General features: G+C 34.5%; 2 protein-coding genes across 5 annotated transcripts in view; one reads left to right on the top strand and one right to left on the bottom strand.

Annotated features, from left to right (window-relative positions):
- Positions 1–16,906, top strand: part of LOC110648455 (uncharacterized) — a 29,494-nt gene extending 12,588 nt beyond the window's left edge. For 3 of the 4 annotated variants that reach the window (XM_058135070.1, XM_058135069.1, XM_058135072.1), the window contains 13 exons: positions 436–519; positions 649–710; positions 7,955–8,057; positions 10,558–10,698; positions 11,730–11,798; positions 11,895–11,951; positions 12,036–12,296; positions 12,420–12,503; positions 12,635–12,745; positions 13,814–13,884; positions 15,372–15,593; positions 15,813–15,906; positions 16,239–16,906. In XM_058135070.1, the coding sequence (XP_057991053.1) occupies positions 436–519; positions 649–710; positions 7,955–8,057; positions 10,558–10,698; positions 11,730–11,798; positions 11,895–11,951; positions 12,036–12,296; positions 12,420–12,503; positions 12,635–12,745; positions 13,814–13,884; positions 15,372–15,593; positions 15,813–15,906; positions 16,239–16,541 (1,662 nt within the window). In that variant the 3' untranslated portion in view covers positions 16,542–16,906. The remainder of the gene's footprint in view (positions 1–435; positions 520–648; positions 711–7,954; positions 8,058–10,557; positions 10,699–11,729; positions 11,799–11,894; positions 11,952–12,035; positions 12,297–12,419; positions 12,504–12,634; positions 12,746–13,813; positions 13,885–15,371; positions 15,594–15,812; positions 15,907–16,238) is intronic. The other variant, XM_058135071.1, reaches the window with a different exon arrangement.
- Positions 16,907–16,999: 93 nt separating this feature from the next.
- On the bottom strand, positions 17,000–18,671 carry LOC110648454 (LIM domain-containing protein WLIM1). The gene is made up of 5 exons (XM_021802688.2): positions 18,380–18,671; positions 17,990–18,086; positions 17,838–17,881; positions 17,647–17,730; positions 17,000–17,499 (listed from the first exon to the last, which is right to left on the bottom strand). The coding sequence occupies exons 1-5, from the start codon at positions 18,515–18,517 to the stop codon at positions 17,272–17,274; spliced, it is 591 nt and encodes a 196-aa protein (XP_021658380.1). The 5' UTR covers positions 18,518–18,671; the 3' UTR covers positions 17,000–17,271.
- Between the last annotated feature and the right edge of the window lie 688 nt (positions 18,672–19,359).

The following is a 19,359-nucleotide window of genomic DNA, read 5'->3' as shown; positions in this document are numbered from 1 at the left end:
AGGCAACAGTCCTAGAAATGGAGAGCTTCCTAAACTTCACGTTCTTGATTCCTGTCCTTCAAGTCCCAGTATTTTAGTGACTTTGCTAGCTTCATTAAGGATCTAGCTTATCTGTTATGATATTTTCTTTTAGAGGAGAATCAGATTTGTTGATCCTAAATTTGTGTTAACATGAATAGCAGCTGCATTTGGAGGCAAAATAATAATAACGCTTAAGTTTCACATTTAACTGCAATTTAACTGCAATCAATTGAAGTCATTGACTGGATTAGCTGCTTTGGCAAGCTACATGAATAATGTCCATAAAACACTTGTTTTTCCCTGTGATTTCTGTTTGTCTTTGAAGGAGAAAAAGAACTTCATACATTTTTTGCAGCAACTAATGGAATTTTTCTTTCATAAGTGGTTCTGACTTGTCCCATTTTCTTTTTCCAGAATATGGAGGCAGAGAAGCAGGTTAAATTTTTTCAAGGCTGTGTAGCTTCTGCTTTTGCTGAACGCGATCATGCAATAATGGAGGTTATAAAATTCATTTTGAAGTTTATTTAGTTGATAATTGACTTTATTTTCTTCATCAGCGATAATTTTTTAAGAAGTTCCTGCATGCAATATTTGTAAGGTTTTGAATTTCCTGAATGGTTGTGACAGGCTGAAAAGGCTAAAGAGAAAGAGGAGCTGATGTCCCAAAAATTTAATGACATTCAGAAGAGGTACTCATCATTTTTTTATGGTCTTTTCCTACTTGTGGGTGACAAAAAAATGAAAGGTCACTGTCCATCTAGTGCTTGTTATATTGTGTTTGAGCCTTTGAGGTGGTTGCTTAGCAAGTAGCAATAGAAATCATGGGAAAAGAGAGGACCAATTGAGATTGCCATAAAAGAGGATCAATTTTAGAAAATTAGGATTTAAATCTGAATAGTTTTTTCTACTACTTTCTCATGAATGTCTTAGGTAGATGTCAATTAAATATTTGATAGTAATTTCTATATTCCTTCTAAGATGATTTTCTTTGGTTGGCTATTAAAGATGATCATAATAGCAAATGTGTACATTTTTTGTTACGCAACAAAATATGGGAATGAGTGATTAGTCCCTTTTGGTTATTTGTTTCAATTCCCATATTTTGGGAAATCCATTGTAAGTACTGGAATTATGTTGTAGTGAAATTCTCTTTTAAGTAGGTAATACCCAAGTAGATTTGGGAAATCAGCTAAAGTTAGAATTCTAAGTATTTAATGATATTGAAAGTTATGGTTTATGGCACTCTGCAATACATTGGGTGTGATGTGAAATGAGGAGAAATTCTTTGCAAGGTAAAGGATTACTGAGTTCATGACAGATTACTGAGTTCATGACAGAGTACTGACAATGTGTCTTATTATGTGATATGTTGATCCATTTGTTAGGATTATCTTGTAACTAGTCCATGTATGTTGTAGTATGTATATTAGGGGTGTACAATTCCAGGTTAGGGCCTACCGAGGATTCAGAACCAAATCAAATTTTTGGTATAGTTCTGGTTTGGTTCTTCGATATTTTGGTTTTGGTTTGGTTCTCAATATTCCGATTCTAGTTCAGTTTGGTCAGTTTCAATTCAGGTCTTGGTTCTTAAAACAATTTATGCAATTGTTGCCATGGAAGTTCATACATGAAGTGCCATTTAAGCTTTAAAGTTGGTTGCTAATATACAATATATCATATAATATATATTTTAGTTACTTCTTAATTATATAATTTTTAACTATAAGGTAAATATATAATTAAATTTTAAGCATATTATATTATATATTACTATATTTATGATTAATAATTACAAGATGAGTTGATATAAATAATGGTCTTATAGATAAGATGGTCAACCTAAATCTAAGATATACATTAGGGGCGTGCATGATTCTTGGAGATCCCAAACTAAGCCAAATTTATTTTATTATTTTGATGTGGTTCTGGTTCTTACTAAGAATCAAAATAGAAACTGTACTTACAAGCTTTGATGCCCATGTACACCCCTACTTCTGGACCCACATCGAACCAAGAACTGATTTTATACATATTTTTTCCATAATCTTTTAGATATATTGTATAGTTTCAAAAAAAAAAAAAAAAATATATATATATATATATATATATCAATGGTTTCAAAGGTGTTTATTTGGGATGCTACTGAGAAATGAAGTTACTTTATTGCATATGTGGCATAGGATTTATACAATTGGATATACAAAGGGATTGATGGCCTAGAATTATTTGTTGTTTATACATCAGTTTTTACAATGAGGTGTATACTTTTATCACAAATAAAAAATGTGGATCAGTAATGTAATATACTTTGAGACACATGCAACATGTTCTATTATAATCATGTGTCATGTATTATCTAATTCCTATTGATAATATCCCTTTTTAAGGCACTTTTTTCCCCTAAAAAGTTTTGCATTTATCCTCATGCTTCTCAAATTCCTCTGCAGCTTATCTAGAAGTAGGGGTGTACATAGGCCGATTTAGTTGGGTTCATTGTATTTGTTATGGAAAGTCAATCACTATGTTATGGAAAGTCAATCACTATATTATTTCTCTGTATATTCTGTATTCTGTATTCCTATTTAGGATTTCTTATTTATGATTTTTTCCTAATTAGTAGAACACAATTATAGGAATCAATTGTATATATATACCCATGTACAGATTAATTGAAAGTCAATGAGAATCATCTCTTTCTACATGGTATTAGAGCAGGTCATCAATCTAGGGTGACTATTTGTTCTCACTACCCAGCTCAGGAGAGACCTTGGCCGCCGACCGACCGTTTCAACCCCATTATTCCACAACTGTGTGCTGTTACCTGATCCAGTATACCATTAAAGGACTTCTGAGGTTTGGCTCTCAGATCCTATTTCGGTATTTGCTTGATTTTTTATTTTGGGTTATTTTGCTGCTATAAGCACTTTGGATTAGCGTTTCGGTTAGTTTTCTTTGTCTCAACAAATGGCAGACAATAAGAATGTTATTTCTGATGTGATTCCGGTGATGACTAAGATCACGGAACACAAACTTAATGGTTCGAATTACCTGGAGTGGAGTAAGACTGTTAGGGTCTATTTGCGTAGCATTGATAAGGATGATCACCTTACTAAAGATCCACCCACTGATGATACACGACAAACTTGTCTAAGGGAGGATGCTCGGTTGTTTTTGCAGCTTCGGAACTCGATTCATAGTGAGGTAATTAGTTTAATTAATCACTGTGAATTTGTTAAGGAATTGATGGATTACTTAGATTTTCTGTATTCTGGTAAAGGGAATATCTCCCGTATTTATGATGTTTGTAAAGCATTCTACCTTGCTGAGAAAGAGGATAAGTCTCTCACGGCTTATTTTATGGATTTTAAACGGGTATATGAGGAACTTAATGTATTGTTGCCTTTTAATCACGATGTAAAAGTTCAGAGGCCCAACGAGGAGCAACTGGCTGTATGAGTTTTCTTGCAGGCCTTCCTTGAGTATGAGGCGCTAAATCTCGAGATTCTCTCGATTCGAGATTTCCTCTTTGCATGAAACGTTCACACGGGTCCTTCGTGCAGAGTACTCAATCTTCACACTGCCAAGAGTGCTCTTATTAGCCGTAATCCAAATAGACAACGGGTAATAGAAGAGGAAGTAGAGGAGGAATTACAGCAATGTAGTAATCAGCGTAATGGAGAGGCTAGTTCTAATCGGGACTCAAGAGGAGTCATTTGCTATTATTGCCATGAGCACGCCATACAAAATATAATTGTCCGCAACTTCAGAGGAAAAATCAGCGATCACATATGGCAAATATGGCGTGAGAGAATTCTCTGATATCTTCCTCTGAGAAAACTATTTTAGTATCTGCAGAGGATTTTGCACAATTTTCCCAAAGATCGTGCATCTCTAAAGCCTACGGTTCCACATCACTGCGATCACCGAGTCGAGTAAATCCACTACATGCCTTGTGTCTTCTTCATCCAAATGGGTTATTGATTCAGTGCGATGGATCACATGATGTAATTCTAGTCTTCTATCCGCTTTTCGGTCTAATCTCACTTCCTCTCACATTACTTTAGGTGATGGTTCTACTTCTTGTGTCATGGGTTAGGCTGCGAACCCGACCGTCAATTTCTTTGTCTTACATTTTGTGTCTACCAAAATTCTCTTTTAATCTACTTTACGTTAGTAAACTTACTGCACTGTAAATTGTTCTGTTTCCTTTTTCTGACTGGTGTTTGTTTCAGATCTTACGACGGCGATTATTGGTAGAGGATGCGAGTCAGTGGTCTCTACATTCGAAAATCATGTACCGCGTCGCTTGTTTGCTCCAAAGACTTAACACCTCTTGAAGCTCATTGTAGATTGGGTCATCCTTCTTTGTCTACCATGAAGAAGTCGTGTCCTCAATTTGTCTTTATCAGTACTAGAATGTGAGTCGTGTCAGTTTGCAAAACATCATCGTTTGCCTTCTGTGTCTAGAGTCAATAAACGGGCTTCATCCCTTTTTGAGTTAGTTCATTCTGATGTTTGGGGTCCTTGTTCTATTACATCTAAAACTGGATTTTGTTATTTTGTTACTTTTGTTGATGATTACTCTCGTGTTACCTGGTTATATTTAATGAAGAATCGTTCTGAGTTGTTTTCTATCTTTTGTGCCTTTTGTAATGAAATCAAAACTCAATTTAATATTTCTGTGCGCATATTAAAAAGTGATAATGCCAAAGAATATTTTTCAGCACAATTTCAGTCTTATAGGACACAAAATGGCATTCTTCATCAGTCTTCCTGTGCGGATACCCCATCCCAAAATGGCGTGGCCGAAAGAAAAAATCGTCATCTTCTTGAGGTAACTCGTGCTCTTCTTTTTCAGATGAAAGTACCTAAACACTTTTGGGCTGATGCAGTTTCTACGGCATGTTTTTTGATCAATCGTATGCCGTCTTCTGTCCTTAATGGGGATATTCCTTATATTACTTTGTTTTCTACAAAATCTTTGTTCCCTATTGAACCCCGTATTTTTTGTTGTACCTGTTTTGTGCGTGATGTTCGTCCACAGGTTACTAAATTGGATCCAAAATCTCTCAAATGTGTCTTCCTTGGATACTCCCGGCTCCAAAAAGGGTATCGTTGTTTCTCTCCTACTCTTAATCGTTATCTTGTTTCTGCAGATGTCACATTTTTTGAGTCCACTCCATTTTTTCCTCCATCATCTGTGTATGAGAGTCAGGGGGAGGAGGATGATCTCTTAATATATACTGTCCAACCAATGTCTAGTCCTCTCCTACTGCCTGTTCCTTCTGTCTCTAGACCTACTCGACCTCCCGTTGTTCATGTTTATTCCAGGAGATTGGAGATTCCTGACTCAGATCCTCCACCAGCTACTTCTGGGCGATCCTGCACCTCACCGATCATGATTACGATCTAGACTTACCCATTGCTCTTCGTAAGGTAAACGTTCATGTACTTACCTGTCTCTTCTTTTGTTTCTTATAATCAATTGTCTTCTTGTTCTCGGTGTTTTGTTACTTCTTTAGACTCTGTTCCTATCCCTAATACATTAATGAGGCACCTTTGTCTCATCTGGGCCGGTGTGATGCTATGAAAGAGGAAATGGAGGCTTTAGATGCTAATGGTACATGGGAACTATTGCCTTTGCCCACCGGTAAGAAAGCTATTGGATGCAAATGGGTATTCTGATGAGGTAAATCACGATGGTTCTGTGGCTAGGTTAAAAGCACGCCTTGTAGCAAAAGGATATGCTCAGACATATGGAGTTGATTACTCTGATACTTTTTCTCCTGTAGCTAAACTTACTTCTATTCGCTTGTTTATCTCTTTAGCAGCTACATATGATTGGCCCCTGCATCAATTGGATATCAAGAATGCTTTCCTTCATGGTGATCTTCAGGAGGAGGTGTATATGGAGCAACCACCTGGGTTTGTTGCTCAGAGGGAGTTGGGTAAAGTTTATAGGCTTCGGAAGTCTCTTTATGGCTTGAAACAAAGTCCTAGGGCATGGTTTGGGAGATTCAGTGAAGCAGTACAGGAATTTGGTATGCAAAAGAGTAAGTGTGATCACTCAGTATTTTATAGGCAATATGAGGCTGGCATAATTCTCTTGGTAGTCTATGTGGATGACATTGTCATCACTGGGAGTGACTCTGCAGGTATTTCATCTCTTAAAACCTTCCTCCAAACTCAGTTTCAGACCAAAGACTTGGGATTGTTAAAGTATTTCTTGGGTATCGAAGTTATAAGAAGTAAGAAGGGTATTTTCTTGTCTCAAAGAAAATATGTCCTCGATCTATTGACAGAGACAGGAAAATTAGGTGCTAAGCCTTGTAGCGCACCAATGACTCAAACTTTACAACTGTTAGTAGGGGAGAGTGAGTTGTTTGAAGATCCAGAGAGATACAGGAGATTGGTAGGAAAATTGAACTACCTTACAGTCACTCGTCCTGACATTGCTTATGCCGTTAGTGTGGTAAGTCAGTTTATGTCTTCCCCAACTGTTGCTCATTGGGAAGCCTTGGAACAAATCTTGTGTTATCTGAAGGGCGCTCCAGGAAGAGGTTTGCTATATGGCAATCATGGGCATTTGAATGTTGAATGTTTTTCAGATGCCGACTGGGCTGGATCTAAGGTTGACAGGAGGTCAACTACTGGATATTGCGTTTTTATTGGAGGAAATTTGGTGTCTTGGAGAAGCAAGAAGCAGAGTGTAGTTTCTCGATCTAGTGCTGAATCCGAATACAGAGCCATGGCACAATCAGTATGTGAGGTAATGTGGATACTTCAATTACTAGATGAGACAGGTTTTAAGACCTCCCTGCCTGTGAAATTGTGGTGTGATAATCAAGCTGCTCTTCATATTGCTTCTAATCCGGTGTTTCATGAGCGGACCAAACATATTGAGATTGATTGTCACTTTATTCGTGAAAAGATTCAACAACAGATTATCTCAACAGGACACATCAAAACTGGAGAGCAGTTAGGAGATATTTTCACAAAAGCTCTGAATGGAGCTAGGATTGACTACATTTGTAACAAGTTGGGCATGATTAACATCTATGCTCCAACTTGAGGGGGAGTGTTATGGAAAGTCAATCACTATGTTATGGAAAGTCAATCACTATATTATTTCTCTGTATATTCTGTATTCTGTATTCCTATTTAGGATTTCTTATTTATGATTTTTTCCTAATTAGTAGAACATAATTATAGGAATCAATTGTATATATATACCCATGTACAGATTAATTGAAAGTCAATGAGAATCATCTCTTTCTACAGTATTTACCCAAACTAAACCGATCAAATTGGTTTGGAAAGTGTTGAAACTGAAACAACAAAATAAATTACAAAACCAATATCTTTGATTTTTACAATATAATGGTTATGTTCAGTTGTACTATGTTTTACGCTCATGCATGCATTAAATTGAATAATTAAAATTATTGCCATTTATTAATTGAAAAAAAATACAATTTTACGCTAACATATTTTGGAACATTCAATTTCAAATTAGAATTTTTGATAATAAGTCTTTACAACTTCCTTCGTGTACCATGTAAAATATTTACTAGAGACAAAAACAAAATAAAAGGTCAAGTTCCATGACTTTACAGTAGGGGTGTTTATGATCCCCTTCTTCATTGTCTTTAATAAGCATTGATTTGTGTTTCATTGGTTTGGTAATTTTCAAAACTAAAACTAAAATGAAATACATCGGTTTATATAATTTCTAACCCATAACCAATATAACTCAAATGGAAACTATAAAAATTGGGTTTGAATAGTTCTGTTTCACCAGTTTGGATAGTTTCTTGTACACCCCTACCTAGAAGGCTAGAACTTATCCTTTGAAAATTTTGTTTTTCTTTTCCATGGAATGCTAGTTGATTAATTTTTTACTATTGAATATTTACTGAATTCTTTTACACAGGTTAGAAGAGCTTGTCTCAGATTGTCTTGAACAAAACAGACTAAATAATGCACTAGTGATAGATCAAGCAAAGCATGAAGAGCAGAATGAAACCTTCAAGAAGGTAGTGTCTTTCACATTTCATTTTCATGAACCTATCACAGAGATAAAATTTGTTCTCAAGTGGTAATGAGATTTTCGTTGAAATGTGTATACATTTGGCTTGCTAAAAATAAAAGAAACCTTCCTAATACCCTTTTCCAACTCTCATATTGCCATTTTTCAATTATCATTAGCTCCTTCTTTTCCTCTCTCTTTTGGAGTTTGAAAGCGTGTTAAGTCTGCTACTTTGATGCTTTATCACTCAAAACAATATCTCTTGAAGCTGTATAGCATGTTCAGGGGGGTTTCCTGAGGGGGTTGTCCATGTTCTCTTCCTTTTGTTTCATAAATCTTTTAGTTGCCAAATGGTTGGATAGGGCTTTATTTAAGAGGCTGTATCATTTCAATTCCATCTTGTCTGTGCTTCCTTTGTTTTTTCTTCTGTTGTTTAGTTTCTCTACTAACTAGTGTACCAGTTAAGAGAATTGAAAGCATTATGAGATGTTTCTCATTTTGATAATGGAGTGATATAAGAGGGATCATATTTTGAGTTTCAATAAATGCTGACTTTGCATATGTGAGAGGTTTAGGTCTTTGTGATTTGGAGTCCCCAAAAATTGCTTTGGTGGGGAAATTTAATTTTAGGACATTTTCTTTGGATTCATATTCCCTTCTTCATAAGTGCATGAGAAGTAGGTATAGTCTCTAGTGGAATGGTGGGATGCGAAAATTGAAACTAGAATCACACATTTTAGCCTTCGGAAATTCATTTCTCAAGCACATCCTTCTTTGAACCCATTGGTTCAATTTAAAGTTGATAATGTTGTTTCTTTGTTCACCTTTTAGAGGATTTGTGGGTGGGTTATTTTTCTTTTCCTAAGGCTTTTCCTTGTCTTCTAATCTTCATCAAGCAGTATAGAACCCTTTTTATATTGGCTTGTGTATCAAATCATTTTTCTACGTTTTCTTTCTCTTTTTTAATTATTTATTTTCATTTTTCAGGAATCTTAATGATTGGTAACGTCAAATTTTCTCATGTTATTGAGCTTTTTTATATTCTTTTAATCTTTCTTTCGGATTAGATGAAATGGTATGGACTTTGGAAGAGTTCAAGAACATTTTCATTTGATTGATCATTTCAACCTTTCTTGTTCATATTCCTAATTCTTAATGTTATCCTCTTGCTAATATCATATGCTAGGCTATGGCTTTTGTTTGGTATGCGATGATTAATGGATTCAACACTAATATACTAATATCCTTTGGAGGTTCTACAAGATTTAAATGCCAATTATTGTTTTATGTTCATAGAGTAATTATTTGTTACATATGCTAAATTGTTCTTGACCACTTAGCCTTATGCCCTTGGTCTACCTTGTCTTGATTGCTTTAATCTCCTGTAACATGTGTGTTTTCAATATTCATCATAGGTCATTTGTTTATCTACCATGGAAATGACCAAACCATCTCATTTCCCCTCCCAACTTTTCCTCAATGAGTGCCACCTTATTTGTTATCTTGTTCTTTCTTGTATTTGATTCATCCATCGTGGCATTTGTCTTTATCGTGCTCAATTGCAGACATGCCTTTGTCATTAATCTTTGGCATTTGTCTTTGTCATCACCCAACATTTGCTGACATACATTATGGATGGTATTGTGGTTTTGTAGAAGTTTCCTGTTATTTTAGTAGGGTTTTTTGTTGACATAAGATGATAATCACACTTTTTTTTTTTTATCCTGCCTTCATTCTATGAGTGCCGTCATCTTTACTCATCATCCTTTCATCTCATGGACCTAGGTGTTGAGGTGATTACTTTGTGCAATTTATTCTCCATCTTCTGCTTTTCTCACTTTCACTTCCAATTTTTATGATTGTAAATGTAATTCATATATTATGTACTAGTTCTATTTAGTTGAAATCCAGACTCTAGGATATTCCTCCATAACTCCAGCTGCCGATTAACCTTAAAAGGTTGATCAGGTTTCATCTATCAGAACTGTTATAAGCAAAAAGTTTGCACTGAGAAATCATATTGTGTGTGTGTGAGTGTGTGTGTGTGTGTGTGTGTGTGTGTGTGTGTGTGTGTGTGTGTATAATCCATGACCAGTGCAAACAGAAAATAGCTCTAGAAAGTGTGATAGGAAATTTCCTGCCCCCAAAACTCCTTATACTGATTATGACCTCTTCATAAGTATCCTTCCTGATGTTTATTTATCTAATATAATTTCAATTTAAAAATCGTGTAGCCTTTTGCTGAAAATGGTGTGTGATTACTTGAAAATGATGGGGAGTATGCGCTGATTAATATACGTTTTCAATCGAAGTATAATGATTTCTTATTTCCTCAGATTTTTTTAAATATATCTTTAGCCTTCTTGTTGACTGAATATGATTCTTACAGGGTCAAACTCTAAAATTTAATTGTTCATTTGCACTCTAAATTCATCTTCAGTCTAGATTCGTCTTCAAGTTTTTAAGGACATTTCCTTTTCCCTCTCTTTGCTTTCACACAACTGCAGGTTGTCAACAAGTTTTATAAGATCAGGCTTCCTTCTCTTGAAGGATTTGAAGATGCGAGTTGGGATGATAAATGTGCATGGCTGTTACATGACTCAACTGAAATGTGGAGTTATAATGATAACTCTACCTCTAAATACATTGTAACTTTTTATGACCTTTTTGTTTTTATTTGTTGTGTATCACAGAGTGCATAGGATCATCCGAGATTTCATATAAGCTGTGCCAAGCCTGAGCTGAGTTTTAATGAGCTTAGCTTGGGATGTTTGCAAAATGAGCTATACATTTAGACTTAGGCTTGGGTGGTTAGTTACTCTTCGTTTATCGGTCATTTGTTGGACATGTAGAAATCAGCCAAAATTTTTCTCATTAGACTTAATTTGTAGTAATTCACAGATTTATTTTAAAAATACAATATTTATTTTAAAATTTTAATATACTGTGCAATACTTGTTCTTTTTAATGACAATGATAAAATGTGTAACCTTTAAGGATTATACTGTAAGTTTATATTCAAAAATTGAAAACTTTTATTTTCATTTTTCAATATGATTTTTAAATAAAAAATTGAAGTGTTTTTATGTATATTATAAAAATTAATGTTGAAATCAAATTATTAATAAATTTATATACAGGCTTACAGATGAGCTGGCTCATGAACCTAAATAAGCGAAACTTTACTTAGCTTAAGCTTGACTCATTTATTAGACAAGTCTTAAAAATGAGTTGATTAATTTTAATGAACAAACTTGGGTTGAAATTGTCAAGCCAAGATACCAATTAGCTCATGAGCAACTTGGCTAATTCACAGCCCTAGGATTCCTTGCTGCTCTAGGAGCCTGTATATCTATGGATATTTTTTTTTTCACCTTTAGTATCTTTCTTTAGCCCTGTTTTTTGCACATTCACTACACTAGTTTGCAATCCAAATTGTGGTTCTCTTTTTCTGTTTTTATTTTATGCTACAACGTGATTGGACAAGGGATACAAGTTGATTTGATATTCTCAAGGTCGCTGTGGATTACAAAATATTGTCTTAGTTGCTAAACTTGAAACATGCTTCAAAATTCAGCTCATGGACATTTGAGTTTGTCATTTATGCTAATGTTTTCATTTAGCCACAAAAGAATATATATTTTCTTTATGCAACTAGAGTAACTCTCTCATCAGACAGAGTGCATTAGAAGAAGAGCTGGAGAAAATGAGGAAATCTGTAGATAATTTTCAAAGTAAACTACGAGTGGTATGGATTATTCTAGTTGAAGTCTGCTTTATCTGACTTGAAAATGGAATATTCTGTTGATCATTTGCAAAATATTGATTTTTTCATGGCATTTAGGGTTTGGAAATAGAAAATCACTTGAAGAAGAAAGTTCGTGAACTGGAAAAGAAGCAGGTGGGTATCCTAATTTGGTCATATTTTACACTTTAAAATAAATACCCAGATCTTGTTGCTAATTTTTGTGCTGATTAAGTGCAGATCCATTTGGGCAAAATGATAATGAATGGTATAGGAGAATTACGCCATCACCATTCGGTGGACACAGTTTACATCATGAATTTACTGGATGAGGGGAGATTGCATATCCAATCAACTATTAATGTGCTAGAAGAAAAGATTGGACAAATTGATGTGAGAGAACAGAATTTGGGGCTTTCTCACAGAGTCATAAACCTGGATATAAATGAATGTCAAGATGTACACATAACTAATGATAATGACCCAGATTTGGTATTGAAGGTTAGAAACCTTGCCCCTTTGTTCTCTCTATTTCTGCACTGTGTTATGTTTTGTTCTATTGACCCTTATACATATTTTTAATTTTTAGTTTTGGTGGTAATTTATGCTCTTTACCTATTGCAGGAAATTAAGGATGGCTCACTGGATACTGTGGCTTTGAAAGAAGGCAATACCTCTGAGGCCCTTGCACAGGCATTGCAAGAGAAGGTTCCTTGTGTCAACTTATGTCCTGCAATTTTGCTTTATCTTTCTGTTATGTGTGTATATTGTTTCAGTTGAATGTGTCCAACTAATTGAAATAATTACACTTCTTTCTACTCGACTGGGTTGTTTGTTAGGTTGCGGCATTGTTGCTTTTATCGCAGCAGGAAGAAAGACATTTACTGGAGAGAAATGTGAATGCAGCTCTTCAGAAAAAAATAGAGGAGCTTCAGAGAAACTTACTGCAAGTAATCCTATTGAATATTTTTGCTTGCATTCTGTGCACTGAAAGCATGTTGCCTATCAGTTATTTGAATGTTACCCATATTACTATATTTCTTGTGAATAGATTTGTGATTTTCTTGTTCAGACTCATGCATTTATCTGCTGCCACTATAAGAAATATATTAGCGAGCAGGATCTTAAAAAGCCTCGAACTTGTATGGCTATAATGGTGATACATTGAATAGTTATACAGTAATGATGTCATCCTAACATCTATTGGACATTGGTTTTGGTCATATGGTCTAAAATGATGCACTTAATGTGAGCGCAATTCTTGTGTTTGATGTGCTGCTTTTTAATCTCTTCATATATATCTTTTTAGTATTTTCCTAGATCCTTTGTTTTAAGTTTGTCTTGTTAGTTATGTGGGGAAACAGAAAACCGAAACAAAATTGCCTAAACAGAATTATTTTTGAGACTTGTTTGTGGTCCTCAAAATAGGTTCATAATAATTTGTTTGACCCAGTTCTTTCGTTCAATTAATTTTCTTTTGATGGTGTAAATGTTAAACTTCTCGAAGAAATCATATAATTGCTAATATTATTACAAAGCATGTGTATATGACCCTTTCATGTTTCTATACATTAACATCAGCATATATCCTTGTCAAAAAATAAATAAATAAATAAATAAGTCAGAGATTATGAGATATGTAACATGGTGCTTTTATTTTTAATAGTAAATTGAATCATGCCATCATGGGATCTATGTTTAATGCATGCTGCTTATTGTTTAGTTCAATATGGGAGTGAGGCAGTGAGTAAGTAGTATTTTCTTCTTTCTTGTATAAGGTAAGAAATCTCTTTGGGATATGTTGCTGTTGAAGTTTTTCTTAAACCGGAAATATGTTCCTGTCTGAAGTTTGATGTGCCTTTGTTGACATGAACTTTGTGCTTCCTTGTTTGAAGTTCATATTGCTTGTTCTTTTCAATGAAGTTGTCGGTTGGCATTTTATTTTATTTCCATTAAACAACACAAGAATTTATTGGTTGGATTTATTGATACATTGCAAAAATGTTGTGATGTTTTAGGTTACCAATGAAAAGGTTAAAGTTCTTATGGAGTTGGCGCGGTTAAAGCAGGAATATCAACAATTACAAGAGTAAAATTTCTTCTTTTCTCTAGATTATGACATTATTGTTTATCCATTGTTGAAATTGATGCTTCTGCAACTGCTGTTTTCTGGTGGCAATGTCTTTGTTGGATCTCAAATATTTCAATAACTTTGATAGTGCACAAAACATGAAACCGCTTAATCAAATTGATATTCATGAACTAAATATTTCATTTAATCACAATACAAGTTTTATTTATATATATATTGTTATTAATATTAAAAGAAATTGTATTAAGAAAAATGGAAGGAATTAGCAACAGGGAAGATAAAGTATCGCCTGATATTTAACGGATTTTTTCTGTACAGAATACTGATATGATATTTTCTAATAATCCCTGTTGATTCACAAAATGTCTGAATATTGGTTGTAAATTGTAATGGTCGAAATGACAGTTATTGACCCTTTTGATATAAGTGAAATGGCCATTTAAGCTAAAATGTTTTGTGGGCTGTGATGTTTAGGCAGAGGAGGAGGAGAAGAATTTATGCATTCAAGATAACATAAAATCCCACCACTGTACAGATTTATGATCCATCAGTTCATCCATGACTGTTGAGAAAATAATATAAAAGTCTTGAAGTTAAAATGATTAAGAAAAGAAAATAAAAGAGTTAGAAAAAATTGTTGTTGCTAGAATCTGAATCCTTCAACTTGTGGTGTCAAATATGGAAAAAAATGGAATTTTTCAATGATTTCCTCTTGGAGATTAAGTACTTATGTCAATGTAACATTTTGGAAGTGCTATTATACACTTGGAACGTTAGGAAAGTAATTTCGAGTTTGCTGTAGAACTGAATATTCTGGAAGCAGTGTAAATTATCCATGACTGAACATAACTGTTGTTTCGATTGCTTCTCTGCAAAATTTGAATCAGACCAACCAGATTGGTAGTTTCAACAAAAACTTCATTTTCTAACAGCCTAAACCACGAGTCATTTTGGTTTTCATGATTAATAAGTTCAGTTAAAGCTGTATGCCAAAGCAAAAACATTGAGGCTGGAACCGGAAATTACTCGTCTCCTTACAACCCCACACCAACACCACCACCCCCCCGCCCCCCTCTCCTCCTGCATATGTAACTTCTCAATGTCTTCGGCCACATTTCCATTACATATACAGTTTGAGTTGTTTATATACCAAAAGGAAGAGTCATTTTTCTCTCATCATATTGTCCTCTAATCATTTGTGCTGCCTATTAAAACATATATTTCCAGGCTTTATCTTCTCTCTTTATGACACACTAAATTGCATACATGGTTGGCACTTATAATATGACATGTGGTTATAAATGGAGTTTAACCAAGAGAAATTATTATTATTATTTTTGGGGTACTTCATGTGAGAGATTTATCATAATAGGTTAAAGTTCAAAAGGAATGCATGTTATGCATTCCTATGCACTTGCTGATACATACTTGATTTTACTTCTGACGGTTTAAAAAACTTACAAGAAAGCCAAATAATTATGCAGGGAAATAGGTCATGGGATACAAGAAAGAAATTCATTGACGGACAGTGGGGAGAAAAGGCTTTTTACTCATGAAAGAGATGGGAGGTTAAGAAACCTGCTGAAAAAGACATATCTGAGACGTTGGATTGGTACAATGGATTTCAGTGGAAACGAAGAGGAAGCTTGCCTGAATATTGAAGGAAATTTCGCCAACAGAAGGTCCAGTAGCTTAGATTTTACCAGGTAAGTTGCATTGCGCAATTCAAGAAACCAGAATGACAGTGCTTTATCAAACATTTAATTTGTATAATGATATTTGAGAGTAAATTACATTTATCACAATTGCCTCTCTTTTCCCCTTTCACTGCATTTTACCTTTGTTTTCATTGAATGTCACAAAAGTTCATCACCTCTTAATGAAATGGTTGATTTTTTTTTTTTTTTATTTCCTTCTCATCTTAGGATGAAGATTGAAAATGCCACCCTCAAGGAGAGCATGGATAGTATGGAGCATCTGACTTCTTCAATTCATAGACTTCGTCTTGCACTTGCAAAGGTAATCATTTTATGCAATGTGCAAAATTGCCTCTCCAGAGATATTGTCCTCCTCCATTCCCTCCCTCCCCCTCCTTCCTTTTTAATATGAATACTTTTGGAATGGTGAACTAGTTGAAAGTTTGTAATTTTTAAGTTGGATTTGGTTCTTGGTTGCAATACAGAAAAGTGCTAAGATAAGTAGGGTAAAAAACTCATAATGTGATGATGCCTGCCTTTTTTACCTTTTAGCATGGAAGTTTTTGTGCAAGTTCACATGTATGGGTCACATGAATGTTCCTTCATAGTTGAAAATTATTAGCTGTTCTGTTGCTGATGCTATGTATTTTATAGGTCAAAGAGTCGGTTGCTTGTGAAGGTACTGTCATTGGCATGTCAGACGCTCTTGGCGATATCATTTATGAGGCTAAACTTTTGAAGACTGCCCTTGGTAGTTCTTTACCCATTAGTTGGTCAGCTGAGGCAGTTGATACATCAGTTGGTGAAAGTGCCCACGAGCCAAGTGATTTTCATGGGGACTCCAGCAGTGAGAAGATGGATTCTGTGTCAGCTGCAGGATTTGAGATGGTGGAGCTCTTGATACTTGCAGCTCAGATAATAAAAGACAATTCAACCAAAAAGGATTTTGTAGATTGAAACTAATCTTTTCTGTCTGTTTAGTCTTGGTTCCATTTGGTACGTCTGATGCCAGGACTGAGGACATGTTAAATTGGCCAAAGCAAGGTGAACATATGGAAAATTTCTTTTGAAGGAAGCAAAGAAAACTTACGCAGTATGAAGGAAGACTATCTAAGTTGTTGTGCGTTATATTGTATACAAATTGAAATACAGTATCTTGTGATTATACATTATAAAAATCCTGTTGTAATTCTTCTTCTTCTTCTTCTTGGGTGGGGAGGAGTTCATTTCTGTGTATACAAATATGGTTAAGACGCTTGCATAATGTACGGTGATACTTATGAGATTTTTGGCACAGAAATTGCATGAATTCTATACGCTAATGAATGACTTCAACTACTCTATAAATTTTTGCTCTATCAATTGGAGTCCAAGTAATTTGATTGCAGGGTTGATAATATTGATAATATAGCTCAGGACATAAAAAGGGTATCTTCATATGTATCAAGAAAATACTGAAACAAAACTTGTACGGACATATTCCATTGTATCTTTATCTCACTCAACCCCACAAGAAAAAACCAGTTAAGACATTTGAAGTGTCCACAATCGTAGCCATGGAGCACCAATCTTACAGTTGAAAAAACATCGACCTTAACCCATCAAGACAATGCAATAACACGTACTCTGTAGAGAGGCAATAACAGACAAGAAGCTGCTTTTATTATTTGATCAGTTGATTTAATTATTATGATTCAGCAGCAATTTCCATGGCTGTGATTTTCTCTGTGGTGACTGCTGGTTCTCTCTCTGTCTCGAGCTGGCTGTAGTTTCCTTTCTCCTTGAAGAGTTGGATATGGTGATGCTTGCAGTAGAGTTTTCCCTCATGTGCAATATAGTTTGATGGACTTATAGTACACCCTCCATGCGTGCACTTGAAGCAGCTCTTGTGGTATGGAGTTCCATTCACAGTCACCTTCAACACCATTAAAAAAAACACCACTCTTCATCTTCAGAGTTTGGTAAATAAAATGGAATTTAGATTTTTTTTTTTTCTTTCATTTTCATTTCCAAGAAGAATCAAACATGCTTGAAAATTATATAAAAATGGTACTTCACATACCCTCTCAATAGGGTAAACAGTCTTACTGCAACCCACACATTTCTCTCTGGTGCCTGCAAACTTGTTTGACACTTTGCTTGCATTCTGTGAGATACACAATTCCAACGAAATAAATTTATATCAACTTCGAATAATTAATATATATATATATATATATATATATTCCAATGGGGTCAAGTGAATATAATCACCTCATGATCGACTGGTTTTTCTGGTTTGGCAATTTTGGGTGTTCCTGAAAGAATTTCAGAGGAAGTATAAGAGAATATTAATTATTAATAATTAAGAGGATGCAACAAGTGCGTTAAAATTTAGATTTTTGGTAATGGGTTTTGGTTTTTACCTTCAAAACTCTTGTCAAGACTTCCAGTTCGCTTGAAGATTTGATCATAGTGAGGCCTGCAGTACAAAACCCCTTCGAAAGAACAGTAGTTGCTTAGCTGCAAAATAATGAAGAAAACATATCGTCAAATAAGCTGTCTTTCAAGGTTACAACACAGCCAAATTTTTGGAAATTAGAGAAAAATACTGGGTTTGAATTCTTGATATATTAGATACAAAAGATGAAATTTTATTGGAGAATTACATGTACAAATCATACAAATGCACAAAATCAAAGGAAATGAAAGATAAGCCAATTAACTAAACCAAAACACAAAAGAAAAAGAGAAAAGAAAAGAAAAGAAAATCAATCTACCAAGTCATGATCTGAAGAGATAGAATTGTTAATTACCTTAAGGGTACCCTTGCAATGGTGGCATCTAAAGCAGGTTCTATGGTAAATCCTATTATCAGCAGTCAACTTATCAACAAGATACACAGTTTTTTCACAGGCCATACATTTTTGTTGTGTTCCTCCAAAGGTGGCCATTTCCACAACCAGCCTAAGGGAATAGATCAACAACAAAAATAAAAAATTCTTGCCTTTCTTCTTCTTCTTCTTCTCTCTTCACAATGCCTTGCTCATTCTCTCACTTCGGCTCTCTCTTATATATGTAAATAAAGTAAAGGGCAATTAGAAAGGTGTAGAAAGCAATGGGTTGCAGTGAATTGCGGGTAATCTAAAAGCAAAAATTTTACATGATTGATAGAGATAGGTCTGCCCACTTTGTTATCATTTTGTCCCATTTTAAAGCAATTCCATTCCATCTATTCTTTTTTATTTGTGATTATTAATCTCTTCTTTAATTCTGTTAATATGACTAATTAAGCTTCAAAAAATATCACAAATTGATGCCAATTTTTTTTTACTAAATTATATGTCTTTTTTTTTCAAAGGCATTGAGAGATTAAAAAATTGGTGTGAGTGGAAGGAATGCAAGAAAAAGAACCATCACGCAGACATCTCTTAACAATAAGGTGTGCTAACCTCCATTGACATGAACAACCAGACATGAATGAAAATCTCTAGATAAATATAATACATCTGCTATAATGACATAGCTAATTTGAGAGTTTTAATTTATTAAATAAATGCCTAGTCTCAATTAGTTCAATGACCAAAGGTAGGATTGTGCACGATTTTTTGGGTCCTGAACTAAACTGAAGAACAATAACAAATCAAACTTATTTTGATATTTTAGTTTGATTCTAATTAAGTTTGATTTTTTAGTTTGATTCTAATTTTTCGTTAAGAAAGAAATTTCAGGCAGATGAATCTTGGACAATGTTGGATGTTAGAGCAAGTTTATATGTCAAATATCTAAAACCAAA

The sequence above is a fragment of the Hevea brasiliensis genome, chromosome 14 (genome assembly GCF_030052815.1).
Source record: "Hevea brasiliensis isolate MT/VB/25A 57/8 chromosome 14, ASM3005281v1, whole genome shotgun sequence".
In the NCBI taxonomy this organism is placed as follows: domain Eukaryota; kingdom Viridiplantae; phylum Streptophyta; class Magnoliopsida; order Malpighiales; family Euphorbiaceae; genus Hevea; species Hevea brasiliensis.
This window is presented reverse-complemented; position numbering and strand designations above follow the sequence as displayed.

Bases quoted from the DNA above. Each gene is read 5' to 3' on its own strand.
- LOC110648454 (XM_021802688.2), bottom strand. From the start codon at position 18,517: ATGGCCACCTTTGGAGGAACACAACAAAAATGTATGGCCTGTGAAAAA. The intron at 18,087-18,379 runs GTAATTAACAAT...ATTATTTTGCAG, and splicing joins ATTGCAAGGGTACCCTTAAG to CTAAGCAACTACTGTTCTTT. The intron at 17,731-17,837 runs GTGATTATATTC...TGTATCTCACAG, and splicing joins AAAAACCAGTCGATCATGAG to AATGCAAGCAAAGTGTCAAA.